The sequence below is a fragment of the Benincasa hispida genome, chromosome 7 (assembly GCF_027475165.1).
Source record: "Benincasa hispida cultivar pf3 chromosome 7, pf3_genome.v1.1, whole genome shotgun sequence".
NCBI lineage: Eukaryota > Viridiplantae > Streptophyta > Magnoliopsida > Cucurbitales > Cucurbitaceae > Benincasa > Benincasa hispida.
In genome coordinates, this window is record NC_143484.1 from 6,065,660 (window position 1) to 6,087,699 (window position 22,040).

Sequence of the window (22,040 nt, forward strand, 5' to 3'; positions counted from 1 at the left end):
ACTAAGAAATTTCATTAAATCTTAGACCAGTTCATTGCAAAAGGTAAACCACAAGTACTAAACTATTACTTTTAAAGTTCTAAGACCAAATTATTACATATGTGAAGTATAAGTCTAAATCATTAACAAAATTTCATTCTAAATTATTATTTTCATGAAAATTCGGGACCAAAACCAATTTTTAACCAAATTTAAATGATGTTTTCTGGAAAATGGGTGTACAGTACTTTGTTGTTTGGGTGCTGAAAAACCAAGAAACAATTTGTGGATATTATTCCATCTCCAAATTGCTCCAAATGCCAAAAGAAAAAGTGCACTTTAAGCAGTTTTCATTGGGAGTTATGACCCTTCATCTCCTTTTTGCACATCACATGATATCAAATTCTACGCAAGTGTAGTAAATTTTACATCATATTGAACACTGTCATAAACAACAAAATGTTTTTAAAACATTAAACATTGAAACTAATACCAAGTAAAAAAATGAGTAATTAACAAATGTGAAAGTATAAAAACCGAATAAGAACAAGTAGAGAATACCAACAGACCTCTATTATTGAATTCACTTGACCCAATAATACCCCATTTTTGGAACGTCCAGTGCCAAAGTCACTAAATGAGTAAGTCACCAATCCCTAAAACGGACTATGTAATGTACTTTATCTGCTGGGTTACAAGAGGTTTCTATTGTATCAATCTACCCTCGTAATGAAAAATAAAACAAAATGAATATGTTAATCCCTCCGAATCTTAATCCTGGTTGTCAAAATGATAAGTGTTGTAAATATGGAATAATAGTTGCCTACAAGGCACAGCAGCACCGAGCTTGATGCAAGCCAAGAAAGCACCTGATAGTTTACGGTGAAGGCTATAGGCTTCATCAGGGGGTGGAGTTAGCCTGTGTCGTAACATGGTTGCACTAAGGTTTGTAATACTATGAGTGATATTTGAAGCTCGAAAGTCATAGGCACCAGGCTTTGAGAATGGCAATCCCACAACAAAACCCGCTTGAACATGAGCATCTAACATCACCTCTGATTCCTTTCCTGTTAGAAATCCGAGTCTCGTTGACATTTCAATTACCCCATCTTTATCGCCATTTGCGCATGCAACAACCTAGTTAAATAATACATCCAAAAAGTGTTTTAGGTACATAGGTAAAGCATCAAATATGATACAATTTGGAACTAGGCAACATAACTGTGACTGTTCCTACATCCAGCTAACCATCAAATCATAGTGAAACCCTACACTATCTAGATAAAATTGAACCCAAGTTCATAAATATGCTGAAGTAAACCGATTACCCAACTAAACTTACTGAGAATGTCAAACAAAAGATCATGAAATCAAAGTTTAATATCTCAAATTTGAAATTGACATAATTTGGAAGGTTTAGAGTTCATAATCTTACGAGGACACCTTGCGCTAGAAAAAGAGTAAAATAGGAGAAGAAAAGAAATCACAGCTGAACTTACCATTCTTAAGTAGTTGTCGACGAAATTCTTAGGATAATCACGAGCTGCTCCAAAGTCGATCAGATTAATTGTTTTTGTGGCTTCATCATACAAAAAATTACTCCAATTGGGGTCGGTCTGGTACAGTCAACAAACAGAGTCAAATTGGAACGAGGAAATAATTGATGATGAAAGAAAGAAACTCGGGCAAGAAAAAATAGCGTAAAACATATGAAATGTTTGCACGAGAAAAGACATAAAATGAGAAGGTACCATTAAAATCATTAAGTAGAGATATTGCATTGTTCCCTAAGCTTTCTAGGAGCATACGATAACCATTTGGTGTTGTAGGGTCCTTTGCTCAGTGGTAGAGCATTTGACCGCATATGCAGTTGTAAGGAGTATATTAGAAATATTATTGGGATACGATGGCATATTAGTCATTAGACAACAGTTTTGTCAAGGAAAGGATTATAAATAAAGTCAGTTAGATTCTGAACGTCCCTTCATGAGAACTAGTTTCAAATGGGATCATTAGTGATCCCCCTGTAATAGAAATTTTTCAATCATTATCAGCCATTAGAAGGCATTTCCGCACAACATTTGGGATCTTGAAGGATTTGTCAACGGAATTAATTCTAAATGGGGAGGAAGTAAATCCTTCATTAGTATAAAACTGAACAAAGGATAAAAATTCACGAGAGAAAAACAAGGAGAGGAAGTTGTATTCTGTATTTCTGAAAAGAAGAAAATGGCGCATAGGTTTAAGAGAATCTAGAGACTCAACAGACCCTACACGTTGCACATGACTATTGGGTTTAGAGAGCATATACAGAAACAGCAAATAAAGATAAATAAACAGAATTCACAGCAACAGTAAACCTTAAAATATGAACTTAACATTATGCTTTAACATCCCCACAAGCGAGCTCAGTGATAAACAACATTGAGCTGGTTCAAAATGTTGAATGATCTCGATCTGTTTGGTCTGCTGATGCATGGAAGGATAGCTACAATATATGGAGCACCAATATTGTCACAAAGGAGAATGGGTGTAGATCATGGAGAAAAGTCCATTTCAGAAAGCACTGAAACCACCCAAAGATCTTTGGCTGCATCATTTGCAAATACTCAACTCATATTCAACACCTGATCGAGACACATTTCTACTTCCTAAAGGTTGAAGAAATGAGATTGTTACACAAGAACATACAATAACCATTAGTATTGGTCCAATCTGCATCCAGGTAACGTGTGACGGAAACCGGGGAAGGTATAAGGTCAATGTCATGGCTGGAAGCTCCCTTTAAATAGCATGAAATATGCTCACACCATTCCAATTAAGAGATATTGGAGTACATAGAAATCGGCATGCCTTATCTACAGCAAATGACAAGTCAAGACGAGTAACGAGTAACAGTGCAACATTGTAAAGCCCCTACAATATCATTGACAGCTTTCATTTCTCTGGATGAAAGCTCGTTTTCTTATTAAAAAAATGTAAAGCGTAAAGGTCCCTCATCATGATGAGACATAGTTGGGTCATTGGCCAATTCAATGCATGCCATCCAAACCCTACGTATCTGATTTCAAAAGGCGATTAACCACAAAGTACCTTACAACTTGATGTAGCCTACCATAGGATTCACACCCTCAAACACCCTCCAACTTACTTAATCTATGATCAAACATTGGCACCAATGCTCTACTCAGGTGCATTTCACTACTATGCTACTTCCTCCAAATTTAACATTGCATTGACCTTTTTTCTTTTTTGTTTTTTTTTTTTTTTTTTTGAAAAGGAAACATAACTTTTCATTGATGAAAATGAAAAGAGACTAATACTCAAGGATACAATAACCTTCGAGGATAGAGAAATTGCAAAAAAAAAAAAAAACAAATAAACAAACAAACAAAATGATAAGAAATACTATTGAGATACAAAGAGGAGAAGACAAAAGCAAACACTTAAAACCTAACAAACCAGCTCCAAAAAGGAAATCAAAACCAGATAGCACATAAACTATAAAGCCAAAGCCGACAGAAGTCCAATGAGCATATGAGAAGGCCGAAATGTAAGGATCAAACTACAAATCAAACCAACTTCTGAACTGTCGCTTTCAGGTTGCACTACTAAGAGAAAAAATACAACTTCACAAGGCCAAAAAAGCAAGGCTTAGGCATATAAACACGACAAATTCACAAAATTAGTTCAATTCTTGACAAAACCACCAAGCTATACTTTAACGCAAGGAGAATGAGGAATTGATTTCATCTGAAAACCCCATTTTTCAATCAAAGCAAAGAAACTTGGTAGGAACTATGGTTGACAATTCTGCTTGAATATTTTCACCCTTCTCAAACAAAGTATCTAGGTATCTACTTCCCTGCACTCAGTAAAACCCAACAAGACTAGGACAAAGAAGAATAGAGTAATGGAGCTCTGCTATGTATTGATGATATAAAGACATGAAGTAAGCTTCTATTACACAATAGCTAAGAAAGGAAACAAGTACTCAGCAACAACGTACTCAAAAGTAAAATAACTTGCTAAGAAAGTAAAGTAAAACCAGCACATTCGAGAGAGCTAGTAATCCTCTCCTCAAAAGCTCTTCCAACCTTTACCAAAAATGTCCACACTGCACTAGTTCCCATCCATTCCTTTTTATAGCAATTTTAGTGGTCCCTCGTATCAAATCCTCACAGTTATCCTCCTCAGCAGATGTAATTTTTAGTGCAATTCCCCTTCTACCCCTTCTCTTATATGTGTAAAGTATCAGGGGTTTAATGGTGTCAAAACCATCTGCAAAGTAAACCTCTAGAGTCTCCTCTACAAAAGCATCTTGTGCTAGAGAATCCATAATATCCTCACTGCTTAAACTAACATCTAAATCTCAATCAGAAACGTATTTTAGGAAGATTGTCTTTTAGGAGGTGGATGGCTATAAACTCCTTTTACAAAAGAAATATTTGATCCTAGAACTTTAATGATTGGTTGGCTGAAATTCAAACTATAAGGTAAAGGATGTGGATTGTCTGCTCGATGTGAATCGACCAATAGGAGACTTGTTCCTCTATTTCTTTTTCTTCTTTTTCCCCTTTCCTCTTCCTATTCTCTTTCCCTTCGTAGCAACTTCTTCCACTGAAAGTCACAATCCTTCAAGTTGTGTCATAACCTCCTACATTCCTTCCTTCACCACCTTTGCCACACTCTTTACCACTGAACGTTCAATGCTATAGAACATTCTTTGGTTTCTTGGATGATTCTTGTCTTTTCTTAACTTACCCTTGGGTGTCCTTGGGTGTAATTTTGATTATACCTACTCAGCAACTTTAGTTTATATTAGAAAGGTTGTGACTTGATCAGTCCATCATTTAATATTTTAAGGTTGTTAGTTATGTTGACCAAAAGACTGTAAGACCTCCTATTGTTCATCAATACGTGAGGAAGGGCAAGAAGGGGAAATCAACCAAGTCTTCAGTAGGTTGATAGTTTGTGGGACGTGCTCTCTATTATAGAAGTGGAGACCACCAGAGGGAGGTTTAAGAAAGGTTTTGGAATAAGGAGAAGGGGTGGATATTTTGTGGCTCAATCTTCAGCAGAGGAGAGGGCCGCTCTCAAATATGCCATGGTTGGTTCATCGTTTCTTAGTACATTTTTACTTTCTGTTGATGTTGTGACTTGCTTAGTAGTCCATTGTAATTGTTGAAGGCTCTTTGCTTTATATCTCAATATATCTTAGCATCAGGGAGTTGTGCCCCTGTTTTGGTGGTATTTTGCTTGTTCGGATCTTCTCAGCGCAGGAATTATCTTAAGATTCCTAACAAACACCAATACTTACAAATAGGTGGTTGCCTTTGTATTTTGGACAGCTTTCATTCTTCAATAAAGATTTCCTTCCAACTTGGGTACGTTAACTAGTATAAGAGAGCCCTCAATCCAGCCCTAGTTTTATTTTTCAAAATCAAATCAAATTGGGAAGAACATGCACACACATGGACACTGACACTTCCTCATCAACTCATCAAGCCTTAGACCAACGCATGAAGTCGATTGAGTCTTTGATGGAAGAAACAAAAAAAGGGTATCCTTGATATCTAAAGGGTCATGGAACAACTAACACGACAAATGGCTATAATATCTACTAAACATCAAGTGCACGGCAACCCAAGAATCAATATTGTTATTCTGGACATTCAAGAACAACAAGAAGATCAACAACTCCTTGCACGGCAACCCAAGAATCGATATTGTTATTCTGGACATTCAAGAACAACAAGAAGATCAACAACTCCTTGCAAGACTCACAAGAAACCAGCCACTTGAGTCACAATCAGAGCTCCACTTGCCTGGCTTAGTCCATGTGCAGTTCCAACTCTCTCATAAGAAGAATGGGTCTCGGAGTCTCTATTCTTTCAGCCCTTTGGAAGATCATGATTTGATTCCAAAAGAGGTTAAGTTCTTTGTTTGGGAAGGTTATTTATGGTTTGTGTGAATACTCCGGATCAGCTCTCAAGAAAGTGGCCTTCGTTGATGGGTCATTTTTATTGTATGACCTTTATTAGATGGAGGAAGAAAACCTAAATCACCTCCTTTGGAGTTGCAACTTTGCAGATTTCGTGTAGAGTACTTCTCAAATTTTGAAAAAAATAAGTAATAAAATAATTGTCCAGGTACATTCTTTTAGTATTCACAAGCTTGGTAATATATTTAACACAAGATAAACAAAAATATTAGACAACTAAAAAAAATATTGCATTGCCAATTGCGCATAAACATGTGCTCTGAAAAACTTGCCTGCATGAAACGGAAAACAAATAATTCAAGTAATGTGAGTTCCAGCAACTTTCTCCCAACATAATTACGAGTTTCCTGGTCTAACAATGCTACTTTATCAATAGGAACTCCTGTGGCAAACAAAACACCAAATTGAGGTTAGAATATAAATAGAGGAAAGATATACCTTGAACGGCAGACAGCTAGAATGAAAAAGAAATATTTGGCACATGGAGCCATGATCTGATATAGAATCTTTTTTTATATAGATTGAAAATACCTTATCTTATATAGATAGAAATTGATCTTATTCTATGTTTATCTTCTGTTTTGGAATCAAAGAAATATATTTTTAAAAGGTGCATACATTGTTGTGACTTGGAATAAACATTTCTCAGGGGAGAAAGAGAAATAGCAATTTGGCCATCAACATAAATTAATAACGTGTATTCCTATGAAATTGGACAAACAGTTGGACCATAAAACATAAATTGCATCAGAATCTTCATTTGACTTCTTAAATCACCAATTGACCCAAAAGCTTAACCTGATGGGTGTAGACAAATTTAATATTATATAACACTCCCCTTCACTTGTGGCCTTGATATATGTAAAAGAGCCAAACAAGTGGAAATAGATATTAATTGGGGAAGAAACAACATTGCAAGGACTTGAACACAGGACTTCATTGGACCACCTTGCTGTGATACCATCTTAAATCACCAATTAACCCAAAAGCTTAAGTTGATATGTGAAGGTAAATTTAATATTCACTAACATGACTAATTCAGCTCCTACCTACCACATGGGGAAATGACAACGCACTGCTCAATGAAGCCATACAGAAAATTCATAAAAAAGTGAGATTATTATTCTCGTTGATAATTCACCCATTTAGACAAACTATGTTTGGGGAATTCTTCTTAGCATTTCTTGGTAATACATTGGGATAGTACATACATGAAAAGAACATAACTTATAGTCAACAGGACTTTAAAAAAATAAAAAGCCTAAAAGGGAAGAGTCCTTATCTCTGCCCCTCCGAAGGTAAAACCATAATTTGTTCAACCTTGACAATGTAAAAGGAAACGAACCATTTCTGTGACAGGAAGTGAGCGGCAAACTATTGTAGTATGCTTAACATTTTACCATTCGCAACAATTATTCATATAGGCATATATAGAATGGATGACTTCAAACATAGTTAAGATAAAAGATCACGAAATCATAGTTAGAAAGAAAAATTACATGCATACAATAGGGAAAATTAGAACACGTTTAAGCAAACAAGAAAGAGGAAAATATACGAGTACCAGAAATAAGTTCTGTAGTCAAAACTTTTTTGCTTGATAGATCATCCACAACCAATGGAACATAGAAACCTTGAGAGTTAAATAACAAATCACGGAAACGTTTCTGATTTGTAGCCTCCAACACATAGTCACATTCACGAGATAACTCATCTTTTGCCACCTAGTAGATAGTACCAACTCCAACATCAACACACATATTTATCTATGTAGATAGTACCAACACCAACATCAACACACATATTTATCTATGTAGATAATACCAACACCAACATCAACACACATTTTTATCTATAAACGTTATTAGGCATAAGAACCATGAAAATAAATAGATTTATCTGTTAATAATGAAGTATATTGCACCATCAACTAACATAAGGGCTTTAATGATCCCAAAAGATTTAAGAAAATTATTGTAGTTGAGTTTAAAACACAGAACTCTGCTTCAAAAGTACTAGTCCAATAACTCCAGGAAAATATGGTTATCTGGTTTAAGACACCTCCACTTTTACCGACAGGTGAGTTAAAATTAAGATCCAGTTTTAGGTCATAATCATCAGTATATCTCTTATCCTAATTTAATGTTTGAATCAAATCAACATTTATGATGTGTCATCTATTATCCTAAAACTTCCAATAGATGTAAACCAAAATCAAATAGGATGTTGAGTGAGAACCAAGCAATAGAAAACAAATATGTAAATGATTAGAGCCAATAAGGGAGAGTATCTAGGTTCACAAGCATGTTGAAAACATCATCAAAGAGAACAATAAAATACCTTTATTGCTCTGTCAAGATAAAGTCCCTTTGGAATCAGATTAGTATAATCCAACAAGAGTTTCACATTATCAATATCACTCTCAATGCTATCTGCAACTCCAGGGTACTGAATTTTCATTGCAACTTTCATACCATTCTTTGTAACAGCTCTATGCACCTGAATCAGTTTTAAAAAGCGTTCAACTAATAATTCAAACAGTCTTAACAAATAAGAAGGTAAAGCTCAAGCACATCAGTAATGAATAAGGAACAAGAATATCTAAACATGATTCTGAAAGAACGAAGGACTACATCACTTATGTTATCTTGGCATTCCTGAAAATAAAAAATATGATGAAAAATACCAGCATGGACTAAGGCTAGTATGACAACTAAATATGGTATTACAATAGATAAAATATGGATGGTAGAAAGAGCTGCTAATTTATGCTCCACAGCAGCAAGTTTTTTTTTTTTTTTTTCTTTTTGACAGAAAAGAACCATTTCCATTAATCCATAGCAGCTACATGATCATTACACGATTGTGTACCATTATATGGCTTATGCATAATTTGAGCCTAGCCCCTTCGGAAATATCATGGTCGTCTACCATCAAATAAAATGTGTGCAAATCCATTTTACATTGTACCATCACATCACCAGTAGAAACCATAAAATAGAGGTTAAATCATAAAGGACGCTCTGAACCTTGTTCTTTCCAAAGTTGCAATATTACTTTTGACCTTTCAGAAGGGTTTCAAAACTAGTCTTGGAGTAGAAATCCTTTAGAATCATACACAAATAGAGACCTAGAATGATGTGGAGGTGACCTAAAAATGGTATGGCGATCCAAATTTCCGTTCTAGGTAACTACCACACCATTTCAAGTCTGATTTCCGTCGAACGTTCTAAAGGATTTCTACTCTAAGTGTAGTTTTCAAACCTTTTTGAAAAGTTAAGGGTAGTATTGCAACTTTTGAAAGAATAGAGATGTTTGAAACAAAAGGCAAAGTTAGAAGTACTTTTTCATAAATTAGCCTAAAAGAAATGAATGGTGTAGTTGTGGAGCACCTGGCCAATACTTGCAGCAGCCATTGGTTCATAATCGAAACTAATCAACTTTGAGGACCAATCTTGACCTAGTTCAACGTTCAATACTTGATTCAGCTGGCTCCTAGGCATTACATCTGCACCTTGACGTACAATATCCAGAGCAGCCAAGATCTGTGTGACAAAACAGAAAGATGATATGAACATATTTTAATTATGGAATATACAGGAGAATCTTAGACTTCAAAAGGAAAAAAATGCTTAATTTAGACAAAATTATTGTTGCCAAAGAGATAACCATGTTCATTGATTTAATGCCTCGATTGTAGACCCTTTAATCATGACCATATAAGCAAACTCAATGGTGGTGTATTTGAGTTGATGGAACTTCTAAGTTAATCGATAGGACAATATTATTTAAATTTTCTCTACTAAAACTTTTAAAGGTGAGAGAGAGTACATTTTAAGATATGGTATCAAAGTACGCTACAAGCATTTGCTTTCATCAAGACAGATGAAAGAATATAAAATTACAAACAAGCTATAGAAGAGGAGCTTTTACAAAAGAAACAACCAAAGAGATCAGAAAGAGGGCAAAGGTTGTTGGATAGTTACCAAAAAAAAACTTAGAAGTCAACATAAAGAGAGGCATGAAACCTAATGATAGACATGCTCGTCAACGACATTGAACTCCTCCAAAATTCTACAATTCTCTCAAGGCATTTGTAGCATAAAATAGGACAAGGAGGTGCAAAACTAGAGAAAGTAGACTTCCACAAATTGACGCTTAATGTTGATTGAGTATGCATCTTGACCATAGTTAACCTAATGTGGGAAAATTTCTAGTGCTACCGTAGTATCTACTACCCCATACATAATTTGACATGTCATTAAATGATATATTAATATATTTTTCATTTATTTCATGAACCTCATTTAATTCTGAAATTCTACTTCTGTGACAAGCAATGAATGGAGGCAATATGGAAAATTTAGAAATTTTCACACATTAGATTAACCATGGTCAGGAATCAGTGAACATGTGTACTCAATACGTATCACCCGTTCAGCTCTTCTTAGTTTCTTTTTAAATAATAAAGTGCTCGAAAGATGGACTAAAATGAAAAAAATACCGGAGCTGGGACAAGAGATTCATCTTGTATACTCAACATCTGCCCAATTTTTAATGCAGCTCCGCGCATTCTACACAAAGCAAGAGCCAAACGTTCTGCATTCTTTTCAGAGAGGAATGGGGAAAGGGCAGCAGGTTGGTTTTGCGAATTTCCTGAGCCAAAAACAAGCCTCTTGGCTGATTCCTGCAGCGTTCCCCATGCGAGACCAGCCCCTAGCCCGGCAAACCTATGAGAGTGGTGATGGTTGAGTTGCACCAACTATTTTCCGTTGTTGAACTACTCAAGTAACAATTAAATTTCTAACACTCCTTATATAGTTGAACAATTCTATTATGCAAATCAATGTATTGAGTAAACTGTCTAACGATATCGCTAGAAAATTGACGAGAAATAAGAGATGAGAACAAACCCGATCGCTCTAGAGAAGGGAGTGGAGGGTACTCTTCTCTCCCGGGGCTTCCGTCGTTTGAGAGGTGGGGTTACTTCCACTTGCCCGCTGGATGCTTCTCCTCCTTGTGCTCCATTGAACGTAGTGGAAGATGCATTAATGGGTTCGGTTCCGATTAACAAATTGTTCGCGTTGTCTTCATTTCCGGAAAGAGGTGAAGAATCTGAAACGGATGTCTGATTGTGGGCAGCCCCAAGATCGGAGATTGAAGGATTGTGAGTATCATTGGATTGAATTGGGTTAGAAAAATAGGCGACAGAATCGCGATTGTGGGGATCTGCACTTGAAATTTGGCGAACTTTGCCTCTGGTGAGACCGGAAATGTCAGTGACAGAAACAACGAGTTTTTTGAGAGGTGTAGAGAAAAGGGTTTGGAAGTTGTCAATTCTGGGAATGTCCAAGAGTTGAGAGCGTTGAAGAAGTTCCCTTGCGATTAAAGAAACGCCATTGAAAAGCCTGGTAGCGTCCTTGGGTGTACTCATCGGCCTTCGTTAGTTGTACATGCACTCCATAATACTTGTTTGGTATGGATGCTATATAACTCTGGAAATCTGGTGGTTGGGCCCGAGATTTCAAATCATCATTTCACTTTGGAATTGGATGTCTAAATAAGGATTAGAAATTCATATTGGGAAAGGGTGAATAACCCTCCAATGTTTCTCCCTTCTACAACTATTTTGAAACATGTTGAAATAGTCTTTCTTGGTTCTTTTCAAGTGAGATTGACACCAAAATTTAAATAAAAGAATAATTTTTCGTCTTATATCCAACTACCGGTTCTTTTATACTTTCTTAGTAAATTTTTGTTCAAATGAATACTAAGTCCACGTAAATCTTTTCAAATATTATGCAATCTTTCCTAATCTTATACCAATATCGGATCATTATTAAGCTTTCATGAAGATAGTTAGATTGGCAATGAAAGTTGATCATGACTGTCTGATGTCATGCTTCTTAATTTGATTTCAAGAAATTAGTAATCATTAAGTTTGCATGAGAAAAGGTATTTTTGAAAGGTAATAATTTGAAAATAGTTTATAGACTTCAACATATCTTTGACCATTGAATGAGAAATTTTGGATCAATCACAAATTGTCACGTTATTAATCTATGAATCACCTAATTTAGGACTAGTTAAAAAAAAGATTTGACATGTGTTCTGATCCAATTTGATATTATTTGTTGGGCTAAATTCTAATTGAGTGCAAAAATAGGCTTAATTTGTTCCAAATTGACAAATAAAGCTAAGTCCAATTAGTGGGGCCCAAGTGCTAGGTCCATGACCAACTAAGCCTAAGCCTACAAAGTCCATCTAAATACTCTATAAATACAGTTCTCTTCATTTATGGAGGTCAACAATTCTACATTACAAAGAGCCTAGAGGAAATTCTTTACAATCAAAAGACTTCTTGACTTCTAAAGCTAACCACACTTAAAAGACTGGAGTCCTTTGGAGATACAAGCACTCTTCCAAGACTCCAACTTCGAGAATGTCCACACGCTTTGTGTCACAATCGCACTTTTGGAAGCTTCTCTTAGCAATTGTGCAGCACTTGTTCCTGCTCACGAACAAGTCAGTCAATCCAAATACGGAACGTCAATGGCACACCGAGTGCCTCTCACAACCTCCACCCTCGTTTTTAAGGAAAACGGTTTTAGAAAATGGGTTTGGAGAAAAAGGTTTTCGCAAGAATTTTTTTGTGTATGAGTAGAGAAAGAAAGATTATAGTAGACTAGAAAGCAATGAACAACAACAGCGGCTTTAGAGCGTACTACTCCTGGTATGGAAAAGTGATGATTAGTCTTATCCCCATATAGTGCATTCTGAACAAAAAGCCAACGGACACCCTTGCATATGCAAAAGGGCAAGTGGTCACTTACAACAAAAATACAAGGAAAGCAAGCTAACTTAACAATACAATACATGACATGAAAACATGATAAAAGAGGTTGGATCGGGCATGTGATCATGGGCAACAGGCCTTGGACAAGCATGACTGTGACATTCTCCCCTACTTAATTGGTTGACATCCCTGTCAACCAACCCTGCCCGAACTCAGGGATTGCTAGAGCTACATTTTTCAAGTCTTCAGCGCGCTCCCAACTGATTTCTTCGTCAGGGAGGCCCTTCCACTTTACCATGAACTCTGTTAGTTCTCGTCTTGGTCTTCCGATACAGCGAGTATGTCTATCCAGAATTTGTACGACTTCCTTTTCAACTGAATTCTTCATCATGACGGTGGGCGCATCAACATATTCCGCTGCTCGTCATCAAGATCGGGGTGATAGGGCTTCAGGATACTCACATGGATGATAGTGTGGATCTTTATCCATAAGGGTAGCTGAACCCTATACGAGGTTTTCCCAACCTTCTCAATCACTTCCACTGACCCTTCGTATTTTTATACTAGACGTTAGTCTCTCTGGCCTCGGAAATGGAATTGTTCTGGTCGTAGTTTGATTAGCACTTTGTCTCCAGCTTGGAACTCGAGGGGCTTACACTTCTTATCAGCCCACTTCTTCATCCTCCTTGACGCTTTTTCTAGACAGGCGCGAGTTATCTCAGAGGTTTGGCTCCACTCCTTAGTGAAATTATGCGCCTGAGGGCTTTTGCCCACATAGGGATGGTCCACCAGATGTGGCATGAGTGGTCTGCCGCATACTTTGCTAACTGTGTAAAGCTGAAGTGAGCAACATCTAACAACTAGACCCAGTTCTTCTGTCTAGCGTCGATAAAGTGACGCAGATATTCCTCAAGCATGCTATTAAAACGTTCCATCTAGCTGTCTGTTTGGGGATGATAGCTAGAGGAAATGTTCAGCATAGATCCTAATATCTTGAACAATTCTGTCCAAAAGGTCCCAGTGAATCTCCCGTCCCGATCACTAACAATGCTCGGGGGACACCCCATAATTTCACAATGTGTTTGAAGAACAGTTGGGCAGTCATCACAACAGTACACATCTTTGATGTTGGGATAAATGTGGCATATTTTAAGAACCGACCGTTGATAACAAGGATTGATTTAAACTCTCCAACCTTGGGCAAATGGGTGATGAAGTCGAGGGACACACTCTCCCATGGTCTAGAGGGCACAGGTAGGGCTCCAACAGACCCGCTAATTTCGCCCTTTCGACTTTGTCTTATTGGCAGACAAGGTAAGTCTTGGTAAATTACATGACGTCGTCTCGAAGGCTCGACCAATGTAACCTTGTTTTAAGAGGGCATAAGTTCTCTGCCAACCGTTATGTCCTGCCCATGGTGTGTCGTGACACTCTTTCAACAACGATCTTTGTAACTCCCCAAATCGGGGAATGTAAAGGCGATTGCCCTTGGTGTACAGTAGGTCGTCTTCCACCCAAAATTGGCGTGTCTTCCCCTCTTTGGCCAACTGCATAATGGCCTGTGCCGATGTGTCATTTGCCAAGTGTGTCTTGACAGTTTCTCGCACTATTCCATATAACGTACTTGCTTTCAGGTGTGCAAATATGCACAAGGCTGCATGTTCGCTCTTTCGGCTAAGGCCCAGCCGCTTGGTTGCATTTCCCCGATCTATGCTTAAATCGAAAATCAAACTCTGCTAAACACTTCTGTCATCGTGCCTACATTGTTGATAACTTTGGCTGGTTGAAAAAGTGGCAAATGAAACTGTTGTCGGTCTTGACTACAAATTTGGCCCCTAAGAGATACTGTCTCTATGCTCTCAAGCAGTGAACTACTGCCAACATCTCCTTCTCAGAGGCGGCATACCTCCGTTCTGCATCATTCAATTTCCTACTCTCATATGTGATGGGGTGTTCATCTTGAAGGAGAACACCACCCAATGCAAAGTCAGAAGCATCAGTCTCGACTTCAAAAGGTTTGGTCACGTCGGCAATTTTGAGAACCAGTCCTTCGATCATCACTTTCTTCAAGCCCTCGAAGGCGGCTTGACATTTGGGAGTCCAACTCCAATGGTTATCTTTCTTCAACAACCCGGTCAATGGCCCTGCTCTTCTCGAGAATCCTTCTACGAACCGTCTATAGTAGTTGGCTAGTTCGAGGAAGGATCGTAATTCCGTCATGGATGTCGACACCTTCCAATCTCTGATAGCAGACACCTTACCCTCTTCCATGCCATTCCGACCACATTCGATCACGTGGCCGAGGAAGTTTATGCGCTCTTAAGCAAAGGAACACTTCTCTCTCTTTACATATAGTTGGTTTTTTCTCAGTTTTTCGAAGACTAGTTGGAGGTGGTACCGGTGTTCCATCGAGGCACTATAGACCACGATGTCGTCTAGATATACTATGACAAATTTGTCGAGGTATTCATGAAACACCTGGTTCATCAAAGTATAGAAGGTTGTCGGAGCATTGGTGAGGCCAAAGGGCATCACAAGAAATTTGAAGGCTCCATACCTCGTAACACAGGTCGTCTTGGGTTCGTCCCCTTCAGCAATTCGAACCTGATAGTACCCCGACCATAGGTCTAGTTTTGAAAAGTATCTAGCACCGTGGAGCCGATCAAATAATTTTGTGATGATAGGAAAGGGGTATTTATTGCGAACTATGAGCTTGTTCAAAGCTCGATAGTCGATGCATAATCGAAGGCTTCCGTCCTTCTTCTTTTGAAACAACATTAAGGCTCCGTAAGGGGCCTTTATTAGTCTAATAAACCCTGCATCTAACAGCTCGTCTAACTGCTTTCGAAGTTCAACCAACTCTGGCAGGGCCATATGATATGCATTCTTGGCGGGCGGCTTTGCCCCTAGTAGTAGCTCGATTTCATGATCAATTCCCCTTTGTGGAGGCAAGGACTTGGGAAAACTATCGGGCATGACATCACGTACTCTTTCAAGACAAATAGAATGTCTTGGGGGATTTCCTCTTCTGCGGTCTCGACTGACTCAATCGGAATGGCCATAAACGTGGGTTCATCATGGGCAAGGTGTCACACCTGCCCCAGACCACCCTTCGAGCCTAGAAAAGGGTGTGACTGCAGCAATTATCAACCCTTTTGTTGACACTTACTGCCTGATAACTCTTGCGGAAATAACTCTGATACCAATGAACAAATTTAACAACCACTAGTTACAACAACAACTGTTAAACCCTGGAAGTATAACTGTGGCATGTGGTAGACCTTTACCTTAGCAGTACCTTGGAACTCCTTACCTTTCGCTATCTGGGAAGAAAAATATGAAATAACAGAATGAGCTTCACAAAGCTCAGTGAGTGGTAAGCAACTTCCAGAGTCTATTTCAACTCATAAATAACAAGCATATCATGAATACGAGGTTACATCAAACCTTAACTTTGAACGAGTCTGGTCTCAACTTTTATCTACGCGCACGGTAGATAATTAAACTGATAACTAACTAGAATGAGCTTACTGTCTATCTACACACATGGTAGATAGATGACTGTTACTAAATACAACGCTTACTCTTTACATTTCCTTTGTCTCCTATGTGCACATAGCTCCCCGCTCATGGGCTCAGAAGTTAGGCTTGTCGGCCCTCTGACCATCCCATACGAGAATCCTCCTACAGGCTCAAGAACTAGACTTCTCGTGTCCCCTGACCATCCCGTGATGTCTTGCTTACGGGCTCAGGCACTAGGTCTATTGACCCTCTAACCATCCCGATCACATAATCCCATTCTCACGTTAGATACTAATTCATAACCTAAACATATATAATTTACTCTAAAAGATATGCTTTAAGACTTAAAGGAAAGTACCACTCACCTTGGTCGTTTAGGAACTTTTCTCTCTAGAATTTCCTTGGTCTTCTCGGGCTCCTCTTTTGAACCCTAAATTCCAGATTCAAATTAAAGCTCAAACTACTCATAGTTTTAAGCTTTATCTCGAGTTATTTCCTTCTACAAATATACTCTAAAATGTCTCAGGAAGCTTACCTAAATATCTTAGCTCATAACTCCTCGTGGTTGGCCAGAAACATCAAAACATCAAGACTAGCCCAGTTTACCCGACAGCTCGACCCCTCGATCTTGTCCTTCTTCTCCAGCCTGATTCCTTGGAGCTTCTTCTCCGGAAGCCCCACCATAAAAACTAGACTCTTTTAGCTTTCAGATGGCTTTGGAATCACATCAACGACACGAGTATTCTGGGAGAACTTCTCTTCCCAAGTTGATATTACTTTCTGACCTTTCTATCCGACAGCATCTCCCCTCTTGGAATCTCTTGACCAACGCATGGTCTTACCATCAACGCATAGCCTCCTCCCAATACACTCTTTTTTATGTCCTTTGAAGAGAATTGAGTCCTCATCTGAAGTCCTTAGCCCTATTTATAGGCATCCAAAGGCTCTCCAAGGTTAACACCTCCTCATCCAAGTGTTTCCCTTAGCGATTGCCAACTTCCAGCCCTTTCCACCTCCTACTTGAGGTGTCTTCACCTCACACCATCAATGCAAGGTTTGATCCATGCAATGTTGGGTGTCCTTCTTGTACATTGCCAACACATGAGACCAATTTTTGCATGTCTCCTCATGCCTCCACCTCAAATCCTTAAGTCTTAAGATTTCTTCTCAACAAACCACATGTTAGGATGATGTCTTCCAAGTGAGTTCAGCTTTCTTATGCGTTCATTCCCTTCAATATGCATTCACTAGGGTGATTCTCAATGCATACAACTAGCCTCGGATATTAACGCATAGTGTACTCAAGAACGCATAATAGGTTCTCAACGCATAGTATGACTCCAACGCATAGCAACCCTTGGTTTCCCTTGATTTCCAACATAGCACCATCACAACCCTTAACCATCGCAAGAGCCAACACCATGCGTCCAACCTAGCCCATCGCATGGCTTTGTCCAACGCATCCATCGCGCAAGCCATCGTCAGCCTCCAACGCATAGCAAGGTCGCACGACCTCGATGTATAGGACGGTTGCTTAGCATCAATCGCATGGCTCGCTCGTCATCAACGCATCGCTTGCATGAGTCGCTTGGCATGGGCGCTTGGCCGACAGCTTGGCATCGATGCATCGCTTGGCACGGCAGTTTAGCATCTTTCGCAGGGCTCGCTCGGCCGCTCGACGTATGGGCGCTGGCATCGACGCATGGGCTCGCTCGGCATAGGCGCTTAGCATCGCTCGCAGGGCTCGCTTGGCCGCTTGACGCATGGGCGCTAGCATCGACGCATGGGTTCACTCAACATGGGCACTTAGCATCGTTCACAGGGCTCACTCGGCCGCTTGACGCATGGGCACTAACATCGACGCATGGGTTCACTCAACATGGGCACTTAGCATCGTTCACAGGGATCGCTCGGCCGCTTGACGCATGGACGCTGGCATCGACGCATGCCACCCTCCAGCGCATGCCTTGTCCGCGTCCTCGCCTACCGTTGTGTCTGTATGCCTTCTGCACAACCGACCCTTGTGCCATCCAACCTTCCAATGCATCACTTCAACTTTCTTCCTTCAGCCGCATACCACTACCAACGCATCCATCACAATCCTTCCAATGCATCCATTGAGCCTAATGTGTTGGTCTAACCTCCAAGGCATGCGCCACTCCCTCTTCAAATTCTCCCTTTTCCCAAGTAATCTTTCCAAGATCTTATGGCCAACGCATAGCAATGACTAGTACAACACTTAGTCAATTTTCATCAATTAAAGCTTAATTCAAAGCTACTCAAAGAAAATCTATTCAACACTTAGAAATTTCCTTCACTTCAACATCAGATTTAACTTTCACCTAGTTATCCCTTAATCACCTTCTTAAGTAGGGATAATGGAAATTCGGGTTTCACACAAGGCCTCTTTTCAGTTGGAGGGCTGAGATCATTCTCGCCCTGTTCAGCTGTTTGATACTGGCTTGAACCATGGTGGGTGTAGATCCCGCAATCACTAAGCATTTGGCAAGGGGCATCGTTATAACTTTGTGTTCGAGTAGGAATTTCATCCCCAACACTACATCAAAGTCATCCATCTTGACAATTACGAAGTCAGCAAGGCCTTTCTAGTCCCCTAACTTCACCGGCATTCTCTTTGCTATCCTCGTAATAGGCAAGGTTGCAGAGTTCACAGCTTTCATCTTCTCTGCATCTCTTTCCCAGGTTAAGTTCAGGCGACGGGCTTCTGTTTCAGTCATGAAGTTATGGGATGCCCCAGAGTCGACCATAGTGCTTTTGGCCAATCTCTGGTTGACCCAAGCGTCCACATACACGAGTCCCATTTTCAATGGCTCCTTCATCTTTCCCATTTTCTTTTGGAATGTAGATAAAAATTTCAATGCCCCCATCCTAGGGTTTTCACTCTCTACAGTGTAACGATAAAAATGGAATGATATGCTGTGTTATAGCTTATGCACACTACTGATGAAAGAATGAGTCATACAAGCTCATGTCCCTGGCAACGGCGCCATAAACTTGTTGCGATAAATTTATATCTTTAACTTTAAGCATGTGAACAAATATGAATATGAATGAATGAACAAATATATGTGTTAAAGAGAATTTTTATGTGATACAACGTCTAAATATATGTGTTATTAATGCTATTCTCGTAGTATGCAATGGAGTAATGTGTGTCACAAGTTTCCTTGCGCTGAAACCAAGTATAATTCCAACGCAAGTTTCTCAGAATAATCTGAGGTCGAACACAGGGATTGTTTTCGTTAATGTGTTACTGATGTGGTATATGCGACCGGTTTATATCAATGAATAAAGAATGGTTGTTTATACAGTAATGTAAATTGCAATGAAATAAAATTGCATTGATAAAATAAAATCCTAAACTAATATGATACAAGATACAAGATACATGATACATGATACTGAGTTCGAGAATTGACTGTGAAGTTGTACAAAGAATCGTGGGATGAGATGGCAAGTCTTTATGAATGAATTAGAAAGGGGAATAGTACATAGTAAAAACATCGCAAGTTTATTAATTGCGTTGAAGATGCAACTAAAGTTCCACTTTCCCTTGGCGTACACCTCTCAGTGATCGGCCGCGTTCCCATATCTCTTTGGTGAAACAGGGATGGATGTGATGAACACAAGGTTGCTTCCATCTTTGGAAGTACTTCTCGATTTAGTTAACGCATTCTTCCAACCTTCTCTCGATAGGCGGAATAACATCTTCACTTCTGCTCTCACAGGTGAAGATGTCGTCGAGCATGCTTTAGCTAAACTTAATTATTTCCTTAACACAATTAATTCACTCGCTTAATTCTTTCTATTTACCCAGGGAATTAGGAAAACATCATGGAGAAAATGGATTATGGATGAACGGAAATAGACAGAAAGATGACAATGGTAATTATCATAACATTTAATTATAGAATTAAACGTTCGATACATGGTGTGAATGAAAGATTCGAGAAGATGAATACGGATGATGAAAAAGAGATTAGAAAAAAATACAGAAGGAGTGTCAATGTCTTGACACAGATTCCGAACGGAGATAGTGCTTGCCGGAGTGACGAAGTAATGGAGAGGAAAGCTTCCCTCTCAGGCTTGCTCTCTTGGTAGAAATGACCTTCGCACAGAGCTTCAACGGCGAGGATTGGAAAGATTCCTTGCTCGGAGAGTCATCTCTCGGCCTTGTCTCATGATTATCCCGAATCTACTCTGGACAGTCGCTTCAGACCAGTCTCTCTCTCAGAATCGATATATGCACGTCTCTATGTATTCATGTATATTTTTCAATGAATTTGCAGAAGCTATTTATAAGTGAAGCTTGGCTATTTGACTTCGTGGTCCCCACTTTATGGTTATGGTAGTTCCTGAAATGGCAGAGTGAATATTCCTTTTATTATGCAATCAACCCGTCAGAAATGCACAACTGAAAGCTATACATTTGTCAGAATCCTCCGCAAATGCGTTGCTCTTTACATCTTCGATCGATCGTCGCATGCAGTGTTGTTTTTTATTACCGCATGCAGTTGAATTTGCGTTGATCACTAAGCTCTTGATCGATTGTCGCATACGTCGTCATTACGTTGATCATCTCTTCATTCCGGAATGATGGGCGCAATGCGACGTAGATGCATTATTTCTTTTATCTTTGAGCCATTAACGCATGTGGTGACTGATTTCCTACAAAACAGAAATTGAAACACTCTATTCTACCATCGCAATGGTGTTAGTGGGTGTATTGACGACATTTTATAATTTTCGCATTTCTTAGCCAATTTCTATACTATCGACGCAACTTTTCTTTCTTTTAGCCGCAATATCTAAATAAAACAGTATAAATAACTTGTATTTCTACAAGTTATCATGCAGTCGACTCAATTTTCGGTTCGCCTTTTTCAACCTTGTCTTCTGAGCTAGAGGCCAACGTGGCTCTGAAGGCATTAAAAGAAGTTCGATTCAGACACTCGCCCGCTCTGTGTGGTCGTCTACATATGAAATAAGATAGTGGACGATTGTAGTTGTTATACTGTTATGGCGGCCCTCGCCAATTGTTCCCTGAACTTGGTTGGGAGGGCTCTCGGTCCCTCCCCCCCCCCCTCGATGTTCTTGTCTCCTCCCCCAGGTCTGGGAGGGCTGTAACGACTGTTTCTGTTCCCACTATTTGAGAAAGTTGACTGTTTCCTCACGTTTTAAGAGTCAGTGCTAAGGTCATATAACCATTCCGCTGCCGCATAGGCAGAGGGGAGATCTTGTACTTTCTGTTCATACAACTTTGACTTTGCCCACGGTTTCAGCCCTTCAACAAAATAGAAGACTTTGTCTTTCTCAGACATGTCACTCACATAATCCCTGATGTTGCCCGTTTGTCTCAACTCTCAGAGTTTTCGTCGGGCCAAGATCTCGACATTCTCAGGAAAGAACTGCAAACGAATTTCTTGTTTCGACTTATCCCAGGTATTTATCGTACACCGCCCTTCTTGTATGTCTGCAAATCATGATCTCCACCACAGCTTTGCTTCTTCAGCTAGATGCATGGTCGCTAGTGTGACTTTCAACTCCTTTGTCACGGTGTTCGTCGCCTTGAAGTATTTCCTTTTCCTTTTTCTTTTTTTTTTTCTTTTTCCCTTCTATTTTTCTTTCCCCTTCCCTTCCCCTTCGTGCATTGAAACCCTTCATCTCTCCTTTCTTTTCCTCGCCCTAGCACCGCTCCCACTCGTTGCTCTGTGTGCC

At 39.3% G+C, this 22,040-nt stretch overlaps 1 protein-coding gene across 1 annotated transcript; it reads right to left on the reverse strand.

The window, feature by feature from the left end:
- Positions 1-534: 534 nt before the first annotated feature.
- On the reverse strand, positions 535-11,619 carry ABC1 (ABC transporter 1). The gene is made up of 8 exons (XM_039036643.2): positions 10,897-11,619; positions 10,488-10,713; positions 9,376-9,528; positions 8,324-8,482; positions 7,548-7,707; positions 6,256-6,365; positions 1,479-1,595; positions 535-1,116 (listed from the first exon to the last, which is right to left on the reverse strand). Exons 1-8 carry the CDS (start codon positions 11,415-11,417, stop codon positions 751-753), a joined length of 1,812 nt encoding a protein of 603 aa, XP_038892571.1. The 5' UTR covers positions 11,418-11,619; the 3' UTR covers positions 535-750.
- Positions 11,620-22,040: the final 10,421 nt, after the last annotated feature.